Here is a 15,878-nt window from a genome sequence, read left to right as displayed (position 1 = left end):
AAAGTTTTGCAAGAGTAAATGACTGTAGTTCTTATGAGTTGTTGTAGTTTTATGTCTGAAGCATGTATCATATTTTTGGAACAAATGTCTGGAAATAATCTTGAAGAAAAAAGGCATGTTACTTGAGAAGTTTAACTCAAATGAAATATATATGCAACAGAAATGGAGGGTCAATGTCTTGCCGTTGTGTAGTTTCATGTTTGTGCCAAGCTAATAAAAAACCCAGGACTAAATAAAATTTCCCAGGTAGAGGAACAAATTTTGTAACAAAATGTCCATTGTAAAAGTAGTGCAATGGTACAGTTAAGCAAACATATTGGCAATCTAGTGATACATGATAGTGCTTGCAATAATAGGTCGGTATATTGTTATGCTACTTTTCTTACTTAGAATATGAATATTATGATTTAGAGGATAATGACCCACCTGTACTATGACTTGATTAATTTGATATCCATACATAAGTGAGAAGCTGAAAATTAATGCCTACTAATTGCATGCTAAAATATTGTAGAACTGATTATAATGGTTAACAAGCCATACATTTGTGTAGCTACATTTGTTTGTTGCATCCAAACCCAGTAGGACCCGTACAGAAGCAGGTCGATAAACTCTTGGGAAAGTAGTGGCTCTACCCACTTTGGTGCACCCATGGAGCAAACAGTAAATTCAAAAAAAAATATTAAAAAAAGTCAAAATCAAAAAATTTCTTCGACATGATTATGAGCAAATGTTTTAGGAGCTTGCAAAGTATGGTACCAAAAAACATCGAATGAGCTTCATACAAAACGTAATACAAATGATGCTCTGCACCATGTTACTATTCACATGTTTTCAGCACAAATTTGGTTTTTTTTTGTACAGAGTTCCCCGGATGTCGGTGTACTAGAGTAGGGGTACCCTAGTACCCCGAACTTGTGCATGGGCAGTTGCAGCGCCCCGCGGCAAGGGCTTGCCGGGTGACCGCCAAGGTCCTCCGTGGCTCCTTTGGGGCCATTCAAGAACTAAGTGTTCAAGTCAAGGAGACAAGGCCCCGGCAAGAAGAGCTTGCCGGGAAGGCCAACCAAGGCATCTCAGGGAACTTGCCGTGACGCGCCACGCGTCCCGGTGAGCGACAAGCTTTCGGGCGCGACAAGACAACGACCGCGGCAAGGCACTTGCCGCGGCAAGCAGCCACTCTGTGCCCACGCGCCAGCGCATCCACCAACGTGTCGCCCTGGGGCCTTCCCAGGCGCGCGTGGGGAGAGGCTGTGCAGCCAGTGGTGCGCGGTGGCATGCGATGCTGACAAGATCACCATCGTGGCAAGCGGTGGCGCCCCTGACGGTCCTTTTCTACACTGTTTGGACGACACAGACGGGCATTTAATGCCTTTGTCCCCTGCCGTCAGGGTTAGGTAGGATACACTATGCAGATAGCTGTACCAACCACCTCTCTTTTTACGTTTTTACCCTTGTTTATGTTGCCACCTGTTGGTGACCCCTTGAACATATAAAAGGAGGCCCATGCGCAACGTAAAGGAGGTTCGGCTCAGTTGGAAGCCAGAAACACACTCACGCTCGGTCTCGTGTATACTGTAGTGCTCCGCGCTCCCGAGCAAGAGCTCAATACAACCAGACAAGCAGCTGTAGGAGTATTATCTCTCCGGAGAGCTCTGAAGCTGGGTAAACTGCTCGTGTGCTTCGCCTCGATCTGCTCTTCGTGCGACCTCCGCCCCCCGCCGAACCGAAAGGGGCTCGGTCTGCCGGTCCCCATAGGTGTTCGTGGATCAGTTTCCCCGACATCTTTGGCGCGCCAGGTAGGGGGCGTCGAGGTTGTGTGACCCTGATCCAGCGTTCACACGAGCCAGATCTTCTTCTTCATCGACATGCCCCCGAAGAAGAAGACTTCGGAGGCTGTTGTTCCGTCCGCGTCGATCCCACCACCACTGGAGCAAACGAGTGGTGGGGCTGACGTCGACGGGAGAACGGACATCGACGAGGGAGCTCACGACGCTGCCAGGTCCAAGGACAAGGCTGCGCAGACCTCGGCGTCCGCACATGTTCCGCGCCCACCTCAGGAGGCGCAGGATCAACAGCGTCATGGTACTCACAGTACCATACGTCTGTTGGTCCAAGATCAAGCTGGTGGATCTCGGGGTGCTCATGACCAGCATGCGCGTCAACATGCTGGCACGAGCAAGGCACGGTCGCCTGGACAAGATACTGCTCCTTCTAACATAGTTAGAAGTCCGAGCATATCCCGCTCCTCGCACCGTTCGCCACTGCCACCCACCACTCCAGCAGAAGCTTTGGCACGAGCTCAACTGCTCCTGGATTATCCTCCAGCGGAAGACAAGATCGACCAATGGAGGGCCACCATTCAGAGTCTCATCGGCTTTGCCAACGACGACACTCCACGGCAGCCAAGTGCATCGCGGCCGCAGCAGGACTGCCAGACACGAGCCGGTGGCGACGAAACCGGTGGGGATGCACCCACCATGCACTCTCCACCCCAAAGGCCAAGATCGCCGACTCGTCAGATCCACCTTGACAGCGACTCCACCGCATCATCAGATCCACGAGCTCGTCGTGATCAGCGCCAAGTCCTTCACGAATGACAGCAAGAAGATGCTCGTACTCGCATTGAGCGCCGAAGAGAAGGGCGACGTCAATCCGACAAGCGCGCTGGGCCCTCTGTTGACATGCATGCGCCAGGGGAACTAGGCGACTTGCCGTACGCGGTAGGTTGCCCTGCATTCACTCGTGAGCTACGGCAAGTCCAGTGGCCCAGCACGAAGAATTTGAAGCCAGATGTACCAGAGAAGTACGACGGCAAGTTGCATCCGTCGGAGTTCCTCAGCATCTACACCATCGCGGTGCAAGCTGCTGGGGGGCGGGACGACAAGATCCTTGCCAACTACTTCCCGCTGGTGCTCAAGCCCAATGTCAGATCCTGGCTCATGCACTTGCCGGACAACTCCATATCCTCCTGGGCTGATCTATGCCATCAGTTTGTCGGCGCCTTTATAGGCGGCCACAAGCCTCATGGCCAAGAGAGCGATTTTTATCTGCTTGCCCAGAAGGAAGGAGAACCCCTGCGCAAGTACATTCAGAGATTCAGCCGCGTGCGGCACAACATCCCAGATGTCCACCCTGCCGCGGTAATCAGCGCGTTCCATCGGAACGTGCGGAACCGCAGGATGCGGGAGGTGATGGCGATGTGCAAGATCAGAGACGTCGGTGAGCTATATGCCCTGGCCGACAAGTGTGCACGTGCTGAGGAAGGGAGGAGACTCCCCGGAGAGAACACAGGAGCAGGAGGATCTGACAGTGAGGAAGCTGCCCCGGCAAAGAAAGGCCGGCGACGGAACAACAGGAAGAAGAAAGGCAAAGAGGTGCTAGTTGTTGAGCAGTCCGCAACGGAGGTGGCGCCAAGAAAGCCAAAGCTGGTGGCTCCGGCAAGGAGATTGCCGCAGAGGCTATGGCGGTCGCCGACAAGCAGGACGGTACCAACAAGCAGTACTGCAAGATCCACCGCACCAAAGGCCATGACCTCCAGAGCTGCAAGAAGGTCGAGCAGCTTGTTGAGTAGCAAAAAGCTGAATACAAGCGGCGCGACAAGGAGAAAGCCTAGGAAGGTGCTGGAGGATCCGGCAAGAAACGGCCCGGCCGAGGAGGACGCCGCGGCAAGGCCAAGCAGCGGCAAGGAGACAGGCCTCCCCGCGGCCGCGACAAGGATGAGGATGACGACGACGATGAAGATATGGATGATGATGAGACCGATGAGCAGGAGTTTTAGAAAGCCACAGAGGTCCCGTGCATTGACGGTGGTGCTTCTCTGCATACTTCGCACCGCCAGCTCAAGCAGTGGGTGCGGGAAGTTAATGCAGCAGAACCCCCCGTCGAGTCACGCAAGCCTCTGAAATGGTCCAGCACGCTTATCATCTTTGATATTGAGGACCACCCTGATCACATAACTGCGGCCGGGTGCTTGCCGATGTTGGTTTCACCAACTATCCGCAACCTCAAGGTAACTAAGATGCTAGTTGATGGCGGGGCCGGCTTGAACCTGATCTCCTCCGCGGTACTCCAGAAACTCCAGATCCCTGACAGCGAGCTCGAAGAGACCGGCACGTTCCAAGGAATCAATCCGGGAAGGAGCAAGCCTAAGGGAAAGATCACGTTGCTAGTGACATTTGGCAGCGAGTTGAACTTCAGGACTGAGAGGGTCACTTTTGACGTTGCTGATTTTCCATTGCCCTATAATGGGATACTTGGCCGTCCTGCACTCGCCAGATTCATGGCAGCCTCTCACTATGCATACAATGTGCTGAAGATGCCAGGCCCGATAAGCGTCATCTCTGTCCCTGGCGACAAGAAGGATGCTCTTATCTGCGCCGACAAGATCTACCGGGAAGCAGCAGCCGCAGGGGATCGCAAGTCACTTGCCGCTGAAGCTCCCGGGGGGAAGAAGAAGACCAAGTCCGGCAAGAGTTCTGATGCCCACTCCGGCAAGCGCACATCTTCGGAGTGCTGCGCTACCGTCGAGGACGCACCATCGAGCTCCACCAGCAAGTGTAAGAAGGCAATGGCAGCTCCGCCAAAGACCAAGAAGGTGTCCGCCAAGGAGGACGGCACTGGTGGTACTTTCACCATCAGTGCCACTCTCGACCCTAAATAGGAAAGCGCGCTCGTTCCTTTCCTGCGGGCGAACGTCGACGTGTTTGCGTGGCAACCGTATGACATCCCCAGTGTTCCCAGGAAAGTAATCGAGCACCACCTTGCCGTCTGTCCTCATGCGTGGCCCGTTAAGAAGAAAGTTAGGAAACAGGCAGTGGAGCGCCAAGAATTCATCGCAGAAGAAATCAAGAAGTTGGAAGCAGCAGGCCTTGTTAGAGGAGTGCTCCATCCTACGTGGTTGGCCAATCCTGTAGTCGTGCGTAAGGCTAACGGGAAATGGAGGCTTTGTATCGACTTTACTGATGTCAATAAAGCTTGTCCCAAAGACCCATTTCCCTTGCCGCGCATTGACCAGATTGTTGACTCCACGGCCGGATGTGATTGACTTTCATTTCTTGATGCATACTCAGGATACCATCAGATCTTCATGGCAGAAGAGGATGAGGAGAAGACCGCATTCATCACCCCGTGTGGCACGTACTGTTTCGTATGGATGCCTTTCGGTTTGAAGAATGCTGGTTCAACATTTGCACGGGTAGTCCACCACGCTTTTGAGCCGCAAATGCACAGAAATGTGGAAGCCTCCATGGATGACATAGTGGTCAAGAGCAAGGACAGGGCGACCCTGATTCAAGATTTAGACGAAACCTTCACAAATCTGCGCAAGATCAACCTCAAGCTTAACCCCGAGAAGTGCGTGTTTGGAGTCCCCTCCGGCAAGCTTCTCGGGTTCTTCGTGTCTCAGCAGGGAATTTAAGCCAATCCCGACAAGATCAAGGCCATTGAGCAGATTTTAGCACCAAAGCGCGTCAAGGATGTACAAAGGCTTGCTGGTTGCGTGGCTGCTCTCAGCAGGTTTATCTCTAGATCTGCAGAGCGCGCCCTGCCATTTTTCAAAATATTGAAAAAGGCAGGTCCAATGAAATGAACTCCGGAAGCGGAGGCAGCGCTGTAGGACTTGAAGAGATACCTGTCCTCCACTCCAACACTTGTCGCACCTAGGCCACAAGAGAAGTTGCTGCTGTATATAGTGGCAACCAATCAAGTGGTTAGTGCTGCGTTAGTGGCGAAGAGGGAGGCGGATGATGAGCCAGCAACCACGGCAGATGCATCCAGCGACAAGCAGGGGGCTTCACCGGCAAGCTCTGGTCCGGCAAGCTCGGATCCGGCAAGCTCTGGTCCCGACAAAGATGGATCTACGCAGATGCATAAGGAGATGCAGAAGAGAATGGTGTAGCGCCCAGTTTACTTTGTCAGTTCCCTTCTACAGGGGGCTAGGTCAAGGTACTCTAGTGTGCAGAAATTGCTTTTCGGCCTTCTCATGGCCTCGAGAAAGCTGCGCCATTACTTCCAAGCACATGAGATCACAGCCGTCACTCGTTTTCCGCTGAAGAGGATACTGCAAAATCCAGAAGCAACAGGCAGGATTGTCGAGTGGGCACTGGAACTGTCAAGCTTTGGCCTCAAGTTTGAGAGTACCTCAACTATCCAAAGCAGAGCATTGGTAGAGTTCATAGCAGAATGGACGCCAACGCCGAATGAAGAAATACCAGAAACGAGCATCCCCGTCAAGGAGACAAGCAAAGAGTGGCTAATGTACTTTCATGGTGCCTTCTTGCTGCAAGGCGCCGGTGCGGGCATGCTGCTTGTCGCACCCACCGGAGAGCACCTCAAGTACGTAGTCCAGATGCACTTTCCCAAGGAGCAAGCAACGAACAATACTGCGAAGTATGAAGGCTTGCTTGCCGGTCTCAGGATTGCGGCAGACCTTGGGATCAAGAAGCTCATTGTCAGGGGTGACTCACAGCTTGTCGTCTGCCAAGTGAACAAGAATTATCAGAGTCCGTTGATGGAACCTTATGTTGATGAAGTGAGAAAGCTAGAAGAGCACTTTGACGGCCTACAGATGGAACATGTTCCAAGAGCTCAGAACGACATTGCTGATGGCCTGTCAAAGTGCGCCGAACTTAAGTTACCTGTGGAACCAGGGATCTTTGTGCTCAAGCTGACTCAACCATCTGTAACACCATCAACGGGACAGGGCAAGAAGAGGAAGTTGATTTCTGGCGACTATTTTCCGGCAGAGCTCCCCGAAGCCGCCACCAAGAAGGTCCCCAAGATCAACACCAAGAGTGCTGAGGAGCAGTCTGCTCCGCCAAACCTTAGTGTTTGTTCCGTTGAAGCAGACGCTCCCGACAAGCTTTGCCCCGGCAAGCTTGCCGGGGAACATCAAGCTCCGGCTGAGCCGCAGGTTCTCGCCGTAGAAGCGGATGTTCCCGCAGCAGCAAATGTGCCTTTAGTCCTTGTTGTCGAGCCACAAGCTCTAGCATGGGCACAGCAGATTGTCCATTTCCTTCAGACAGGAGAACTTCCCGAAGAGCAAGAAGAAGCGGAAAGAGTAGCCCGGCAGTCAAGTATGTACCAGTTTGTCAACAACATACTGTACAGAAGAAGACTCAACTGTGTGAAATTGAAGTGTATTTGCCGGGAAGACGGACAAAAGCTGTTGGCAGAGACACATGGAGGCATATGTGGCCACCACATTGGCGCAAGAGCACTTGCCGGCAAAGCTTTCCGACAAGGTTTCTTTTGGCCGACAGCCCTCCAGGATGCAACTGCACAAGTAACCAAGTGTGAAGCGTGCCAGTTCCATTCCAAGCAGATACACCAGCCAACTCAAGCTCTCCAGACGATCCCTTTATCCTGGCCATTTTCGGTCTGGGGGCTCGACATCCTCGGCCCCTTTCCCCGAGCTGTCGGGGGCTTTGAGTACTTGTATGTTGCAATCGACAGGTTCACGAAGTGGCCGGAAGTAGAACCAGTGAGGAAGGTGACAGCACAGTCAGCAGTCAAGTTCTTCAGGTCGATTGTTTGCCGTTTCGGGATCCCTAACAGGATCATCACCGACAACAGCACGCAATTCACGAGCCGCACCTTCATGCAGTACGTCCAAGATCTTGGCGCCAAGGTCTGCTTCGCTTCTGTTGCTCATCCGAGAAGCAACGGTCAAGCGGAGAGGGCAAATGCTGAAGTGCTGCGCGGGCTCAAGACCAGGACTTTCGACAGGCTGCACAAGTGCGGAAGAAACTGGATCGAGGAGCTGCCGGTGGTTCTTTGGTCGATCAGGACGACGCCAAATCGAGCCACTGGCCAGACACCTTTCGCTCTAGTCTATGAAGCAGAGGCAGTTCTCCCTACGGAACTCGTATACGGGTCACCTCGAGTGCTCGCTTATGATGAGCTTGAGCAAGAGCAGCTACGACAAGATGACGCGCTGCTCCTTGAGGAGGACCGTCTTCAGGCTACTGTACGAGCTGCTCGATACCAGCAAGCTTTGCGCCGCTATCATAGCCGCAAAGTTAATGCCAGAAGTTTCGAGGAAGGCGACCTTGTTCTTCGGCGCGTTCAGTCCGCCAAGAATTCCAACAAGTTGACGCCGAAGTGGGAAGGCCCTTACCGGGTGAAACGAGTCACTAGGCCCGGCGCTGTCCGCCTTGAGACCGAAGATGGCATTCCGGTGAGCAACTCTTGGAACATTGAGCATCTTCGTAAGTTTTACCCGTAGGGCGCGGTTGCTGGAACCTGTTCCGACAACCACCTTTTGTACAAGTCTTGCCGATGTTGCATGTAATCCTTTGTACAAAGCCGGGCACAGATCCCGTGCATAAGTAAAGCTCATATGCTCCGCACATCTTGTCAATTTCATGCATTATATTCTTTCTTGCATGCGTTATCTGACACTTTGTGCAGCACCTACCCCCGGTAAGCAATAACGAGCCGAAAGGCTCCATATCTTTATTTTCTCTTCTTTCTTTTTTTCAACAAAGGAAAGGAAGGTTCCCTCGCACACAAGTTTGCCGGGGGGGAAAGGAGAAGATAATAGTGTGGACCAGGCGTCGTTTAAGGAAGTTTCGCCTTGCCGGGAAGTAAACGACAGAAAAGCTAAGTTGCCAAAGTTTGAGCAATTAGTTTTAATTTTTAAGTTATCTTCCTTGAACGACCGTGCTTTGTATGGAAAACCTGTGCGCGGAGGAACCAACACGTAGCTAGTTGCGCCCTTACTTTGTTTCGAGTCTGCTCAACAACTTAAGTGTGCTGCAACTAGTCGCGACAAGGTTTCTTGTCGGAAATAGCACCGCCAGCAGGCTGCTGACGTCCCGCACTCAGCGCTCGCGGCTCGGGTGCCTGCACCGACAAGTTCCCTAAAAGCATAGGGTAAAAACATACAAAGGAAGGAATCTAGTAAAGGAAATAACGTAGCAATTGATACCAGAAATAGAGTTATATTACAAGATAACTTTTCGCAGCTCTAACAGATTGATCTCATAATATGGCCAGCTGCGACAAGGAGAAAGAGAAAACGGGCGACCTAGTCTACGCGATCGCCCTCAACCCTCTTGATCTCTCTCACCTTGTCCACAACGGGTGCGACAAGGGCCTTGAGAGCTTCCAGATCAGCATCAGGCGGCAAGGACCTGAGGACGTTGGTGAGGTTGAGGCCTGGGTTGCGGAAGGCCACCTTCACCAGCACCTTCTGAAGAACTCCCGCGCAAATCTTGCGTGACTCGTCGGCCAGCTGCTTTGGGATCATCTCCCGGAGCCGCTGGAGGGCCGTCGCCACGCCCTTGAAGAACAAACTGAGCTTGGCGCTGGGTTGGAGATGCTCGTCGGAAGAATAACCGAAGTCCTCCATCCCCAGCTGCGCCAGCTCCCCGTCGATGACTGCGGCAATATTCACCAGACCCTCGGTCCAGTGCTCCACAGTCTCCCTAAATTAGTTCTGGGTAACGGCAATACTCGCCAGCAGCGCCTCGTCGGCCTTGATCTTCTCCGACAAGGTCACCTCCCGCTCCCTGGCGCCGTCCAGCGTCTGAGTCAGCGTAGCCAGCTTCAACTCGAGATCCGCGTTGGAGTCCTTGGCGGTGCTGAGCTCCTTGCTCCTCTCAGCGAGAAGACCCTGCAGCTCACCATGGGCGGCAGCATCCTTCTCGCGCTCACGCTTGAGCACGGCAAGCTCCTCGCCACTCGTCTTGAGATTGGCCTCCAGCTGCGCCACCTTCGCCTCCAGCTCTTTCTTGGCGGCCTGAGCAGCTGCGGCAGCATCCCTGACTTCCTTGAGAGCACCGCCAATTGATTGCTTGCGCGCGGCAAGCTCTTCCTCGTGGCTGTCAAGGTTGACCTTGCACTGCGCCAAATCACCCTCCCGTGCAGATAGCCTCTCGGCAGCAAGTCGCTGCTGCTCTTCAACCTTAGCCTTCGCGAGGAGGAAGGCTTTCCTCTCCTCGGCGACTTGCTCCCGCTCCTCTGCCAGGCTCCGGAGAGCTTCCTGCCTGAGGCCCTGGAGCTCCTCCGCGCGCTTCTCGATATCAAATCCCGCCCTCGTGACAAGCGCTTCTCGGGAAGCCAGCTTGGCTTGTCGGGCGCGGTAGAGCGACGTCAGCTTCCGCAGCAGCCGCTCCTCTTCAGGCTCGTCGCTGCTGCTGCTTGGCAAGTCGACCAGCGTCAGCCCCGCGGAGGCAAGCACTTCTCCATCCAGGATTTCTCCTTCGACCGGCGCCCTGGAGCTTGACGCCCAGGGAAGCTTGATGAAGATGACATCGCAGGCCTTCAAGTAGGCGCCGGGCTGGGGCTCTTCGGAGCCTGGCGCCGCAGCAGCAGCGGAGGGGTCGGCGGTCGGTGCAGCGCCTAGCGCTCCTGCGGCCTCGGGGCCGTCAGTACGATCGCCAGATCCCTCGCCGGCTTCTGCGGCGGCAGCCTCGGCGGCCTCTTCGCCAGCAGGTTCATCAACGCCGGCCTCTCCTTCGGCGGCCTCGGTTTCCATCGGCTCTGTGGCGGATGGATCTGACGAGTGGAAGAAGGGAGAAAAGTCAAGCAAAAGTCCAAGAAAGGAAATTCAGAAGAAGAAGAACCCAAGGGAAGTTTTTTTAGGCAAGAAGATTACCTGTGCTAGGATCTACGGTCGCAGTCTCAACCGTCGGAGGATCACTGGTGTCGTCCCTTGCCAGAGAACTGTCCCTTGCCGGAGAGTTCTCCCTTGCCGGAGAGCGCTCCCTTGCCGGGGACTCCTCCCTTGGCGGCCTAGTCGAAGCAGATGGCACTTCGGGAGCAGCTTCCGGGCCCTCCTGGTGAGGTTGTTCTGCTCCTACACAAATCAATAGTCAAGATATCAGTAGAGAAAAGGGCACCCATGCGCGCCTGACAGCAGGAAGTAAACTATAAACTTACGCTGGGGGCTGCGCTGGGGGCTGCTTTGGGGAGTAGTTGCCGGGTCCGTCAAGGTGGTCTCAGACACACCCCCTGCTGACACGGTGGGACCATCTTCGATGACAATCACCGGGGCCTTGGCTCTCTTCGCCGCTCTTTGGGCCAGCGTCCTGAAAAAGAATGGTTTCAGATTGAAGCAAGTCAGATACAAGACAAAACAGCAAGATTGAAGAACTACAAGAACATCAAAGAATCTTACTCTTCTTCTTCCTCGTCGGAGCTGAGCGCGGAGAGATCGAAGTCCGGCTCGCCTCCGGTGCAACGAGGCGGAGGGGTAGGTTCCCTTGCTCGCTTGGCAGGGACGGTGGCGGTGGACCGGGAAGATACCACTCCAGTTGCCGCAGCAGCATGAGGCGCTCCCGCGGCAACAGCACTTGCCGCGGTAGAGCGTGTCGCACGGCTGGGCGGCTGTTGGCTCGTTTGCCGCCCCGCTATGTCCCCGGCCCTGCGAAGACGCCTTCTTGGTGCAGCCGGGGGCTCCGCCTGCGGCAAGCTGTCTGAAGGTTCGGGCTCTTCCTCGCCGGGCTCGCTCGGCTCAGCCTCAGGCCCGGCAGGCTCTTCCTCGCCGGCAAACTCCTCGCGCTCCGCAAGGCTTGCCGCCTCTGCTGCCCCCGCCTCCTCCACGGTGAACCCGAACTCGCCCGCGGCAGCTGCTGCCGCAGCCTCTTCCGTCCTAGTGGCGATGCGCTGCAGCTTCGCGTCGGTAGTGTCGCGGGTGAGGCTCTTCTGTTCATCAGCGCGGACCGGCACTTCTACCAAGTCGTCGAAGAACGCCTGCACGACGTCATCTGCAGGTTCTTGCCAAGTTGGGGCGATTCCGTGCGAATCGCACAACGGCATCATCACGCGGATCCGGTCGAGCGAAGAATTGTTGCACAGCGGAACAACACTTCTCGGCAACATGAATGGATGATGAGGATCGCGTTTGAACAGCTCCAGGAGCATCGCATCCAGCTCCAGGACGGTGAAGTTGAAATTGAGGCCCGGGTGCAGCCTCATGATATCCGCCGAGTTCTTGAACTCCCAGGCGGGTCTCCCCCTCTCCTGCAGGGGGGCGATGCGGCGACGAAGGAAATCTGTGCCTACGGCGCCTACGCTGAGCCCGGCAAGCCTAAGACGAAGGATCCGGGTGACGGCGATCTTCAATCTGTCGTCTTCCGGGGCCACGTTGCTCCAATCGTTGCCGCGCACGATTGGGGCTTGACGCACGGCAGTGAATGGTTGTAGGTTCTCCTCGACGATCCAGCACCACTCTGCTCTCCACTCCTCCCACTTGCTGCGGAGCTCACCCTCCATATATGCTTCCTTCTTGCCGACCCTCGAGACCCAAACGATCCCGCCGGCAAGAGGCTCTCCTCTCTCAACCCGAGGCATGAAGAAGTGGCGAAAAAGGGCTACGTTGGGGTGGACTCCGACAAAGTTTCACACAGATGTGCGAAAACTGCCATGGTCAGAACGGCGTTGGGGGTGAAGTCAAGGAGGCGGAACCCGTAGGTGTTCATAATGTCGCAGAAGAAATCAGAAAAAGGCGGGTAGAGCCCGCAGTAGAAGAACAGCGCGAAGAAGGGGTACCCTCTTGGAGCCAGTTCCGAAGCTGCAGCCGGGAGTACCCTCGTGCGCGGATGCGCTCGCGTCTCCGTCGACCAGAAGAGATAGTAGTACTCCCTCAGCTCCTGCGCACCGAGCTGAGGGGGGAAGAGGGCCCGCTCCTTCCGCAGCGCCGCGAGCCGCTGCGCCTCGGCCGACTTCACGCCCTTCCCCTTGTCGGCTTTTGGAGCCATGGCGGAGGTGGAGAGGGAGATCGACGGCGTTGGTGATGCTGGTGGCAATGGGGGGCGGAGCACTGCTCTCTTTCTGCTTCGAGAAGAAGGGGGGAGTGGCGGAGATTTTTGGAGTTGGAGCAACAAACGGCGAGATAGGCGAACTGCCCCTGTTTCCCCTGCTTATAAAGAGGAAGGGGGCGGACGTTTCGCCCTTCCGAATAAAGAATCCACCCACGATTTCTCCCACGACGCCGCATTCGACGCGTGCCGTTGGGGAGGGCGCCGCGGATACGGAGTAAGATACGGCGTAGCCCAGGCCGCGTGTGCCCGTGCCCTGTTTTGGGCCTGGCCCAACAGCGCTCGGCACCGTGTGTGGCCCAGGACCGGGGGCTCCTGTCGGTGTACTAGAGTAGGGGTACCCTAGTACCCCGAACTTGTGCACGGGCAGTTGCAGCGCCCCGCGGCAAGGGCTTGCCGGGTGACCGCCAAGGTCCTCCGTGGCTCCTTTGGGGCCATTCAAGAAACAAGTGTTCAAGTCAAGGAGACAAGGCCCTGGCAAGAAGAGCTTGCCGGGAAGGCCAACCAAGGCATCTCAGAGAACTTGCCGTGACGCGCCACGCGTCCCGGCAAGGCCTGGTGAGCGACAAGCTTCCGGGCGCGACAAGACAACGACCGCGGCCACTCTGTGCCCACGCTCCAGCGGATCCACCAACGTGTCGCCCTGGGGCCTTCCCAGGCGCGCGTGGCGAGAGGCTGTGCAGCCAGCGGTGCGCGGTGGCATGCGATGCTGACAAGATCACCATCGTGGCAAGCGGTGGCACCACTGACGGTCCTTTTCTACACTGTTTGGACGACACAGACGGGCATTTAATGCCTTTGTCCCCTGCCGTCAGGGTTAGGTAGGATACACTGTGCAGATAGCTGTACCAACCACCTCTCTTTTTACGTTTTTACCCTTGTTTACGTTGCCACCTGTCGGTGACCCCTTGAACATATAAAAGGAGGCCCATGCGCAACGTAAAGGAGGTTCGGCTCCGTTGGAAGCCAGAAACACACTCACACTCGGTCTCGTGTATACTATAGCGCTCCGCGCTCCCGAGCAAGAGCTCAATACAACCAGACAAGCAGCAGTAGGAGTATTATCTCTCCGGAGAGCTCCGAAGCTGGGTAAACTGCTAGTGTGCTTCGCCTCGATCTGCTCTTCGTGCGACCTCCGCCCCCCGCCGAACCGAAAGTGGCTCGGTCTGCCGGTCCCCATAGGTGTTCGTGGATCAGTTTCCCCGACACCGGATGTCATTTCACCACCAAATTTTGCAAGCACCTAAATTATTTGGTCATAATCACATCCAAAAAATTCAGAATTTTTTGAAATGTTTTGCTAAGTTTCTTTATCATGGGTGATTTGAAGTGCTTTGCAGATTCTTACATCGCATCAGTTACTAGTATTACCACGCTACTGCTGGCGCTCCCGAGCAAGACAGGGACGAAGCCAAGAGAGAGGAGGCATAAATAACGAAATTGATCTAGAGACCACAGTCGCCGGCCGAACTTTGGACGACGGGAGGAGTGGACGGTGATGCTCAGTTTTGCTAATTGCATTGATGGCTTGATGCGCTGCATCGTATCAAAATCGTCCACAATGTGTCGGCTGTGTACCAGCGTTGGAAAGAGAAACCTTCAAGACATCCAACGTGGTGAAAAGTCAAAGCGAACGTTTCTGCTGCTGGCGCTCCGAAGCAATACAGGGATGGACGGTCAGCAATTTATGCTGGAAGAAGCCAAATAGGAGGAGGCATTAAGAGAGACCGGCCAGGAGACTGCCAGCAGCAAGCCAGAGGTCACACAGACGGGCGCTTCTTTGCGCCAGCACTGTGACAGAGGAGAAACACCACCCACTCATGTATAAATAGGACCAAACCAGAGGCACACATCATCCAGTACGAGGATATCTTCCTGCCTCCACTTCCTCTTCCTCTAGGTAGCCTGGGAGAGTTAGCGAGCAAGCAAGAAATTGGTAACAATGGATCTAAGTGACAACCAGATTCAGATCCTCGAGAGGTTGATCAAGCACCATTTCCTATGGCTTATTTCTCGTGTCATATTTTCATGGTGATTCATGTGCAGGGTATTCATGATTTTATTTTACTTTTATTTTTTTGAAAACTGCAGTGTTTTCATGGAGTGCCCCAACCTTGATGAGGCCCAGCGCGCTCATCTCGGTCGCGAGCTTCACGTGGAGCCCCAGCATATCAAAATCTGGTTTAAGAACCGTCGTGCCCAGATGAGGAGGGTATGAACTCGATCTCCATTCTTTTTTTCCAAGGTTTTCAGTTTTTTCCGCCTGGGTGATGAGGGAATGTAACGTAATCTGGATGTGGTCTGTGTGGTTGACCGCATTGCAGGCTAGGAACGAGCAGGTGGACAACCACTTATCCGACTCGGAGAACGACGAGATCGACTCGGAGAGTGACGAGATCCACTAAGACCACTTCGCGATGTGGGTTTTTTGGATCGAGGGCTGATCCATTGAAGTAAACTTAGTGCATGCCTTAAAAAAAATCCTTTCAATTTGTTTGTTCCAAATAACGCGCCACAGAACTGCCTGCGAGCACGCGGTATGCGCTGAGAGTCGGTCTTGACGGCAAGCATGTTTGCGTCGAGTCCATGCATCAGGTTGGGGTCGCTCCAGTTTCTACCGTGTCGTGAACCGAGTCATGGGATGGCATGGCACATCGGATCACACGCGATAATAGTGGAGCTGTAGATCATGCACGCACGATCTGATTCGTGGGGTGGCACGAGTCATTAGGAACGTGGTGTGTGTTTAGGTCGGTCACGCAACGACCCTTATTTCTCTCTGTATTCCAAATAAAGAAGCTGTAGCAAGTTTTCATGGCATCAAATTCCATGTGTGCTCTATGTTTGCTAGTGTGTAAAACCTCAGATGTGTCCAGCTAATTGCATGAGTAATCTTGGGTCACTGACAAACATTCAGTATCGTATCCACGTGCTCTTGGCCATGTGAAGATGTCGGACAGTCCAAAGAAAGGTGCGCCGCATGCAACGATCTCCAATGGCAAGGAGGTCAGCCGCGGTGAACCAATCATGTGGCATGTTGTGCGCGAGTTTGGGGATCAATACAATGGCTGATATGTTGACCCAGACCAATTACGGCGACTCAGGTTATGCTAC

General features: G+C 54.4%; 1 protein-coding gene across 1 annotated transcript; it reads left to right on the top strand.

Moving 5' to 3' along the window:
• Positions 1 to 14,633: 14,633 nt before the first annotated feature.
• LOC123133554 (homeobox-leucine zipper protein ROC8-like) lies at positions 14,634 to 15,589 on the top strand. The gene is made up of 3 exons (XM_044553023.1): positions 14,634 to 14,744; positions 14,856 to 14,976; positions 15,089 to 15,589. The coding sequence occupies exons 1-3, from the start codon at positions 14,707 to 14,709 to the stop codon at positions 15,167 to 15,169; spliced, it is 240 nt and encodes a 79-aa protein (XP_044408958.1). The 5' UTR covers positions 14,634 to 14,706; the 3' UTR covers positions 15,170 to 15,589.
• Positions 15,590 to 15,878: the final 289 nt, after the last annotated feature.

Source organism: Triticum aestivum, chromosome 6B (genome assembly GCF_018294505.1).
Source record: "Triticum aestivum cultivar Chinese Spring chromosome 6B, IWGSC CS RefSeq v2.1, whole genome shotgun sequence".
Lineage (NCBI taxonomy): Eukaryota > Viridiplantae > Streptophyta > Magnoliopsida > Poales > Poaceae > Triticum > Triticum aestivum.
This window is presented reverse-complemented; position numbering and strand designations above follow the sequence as displayed.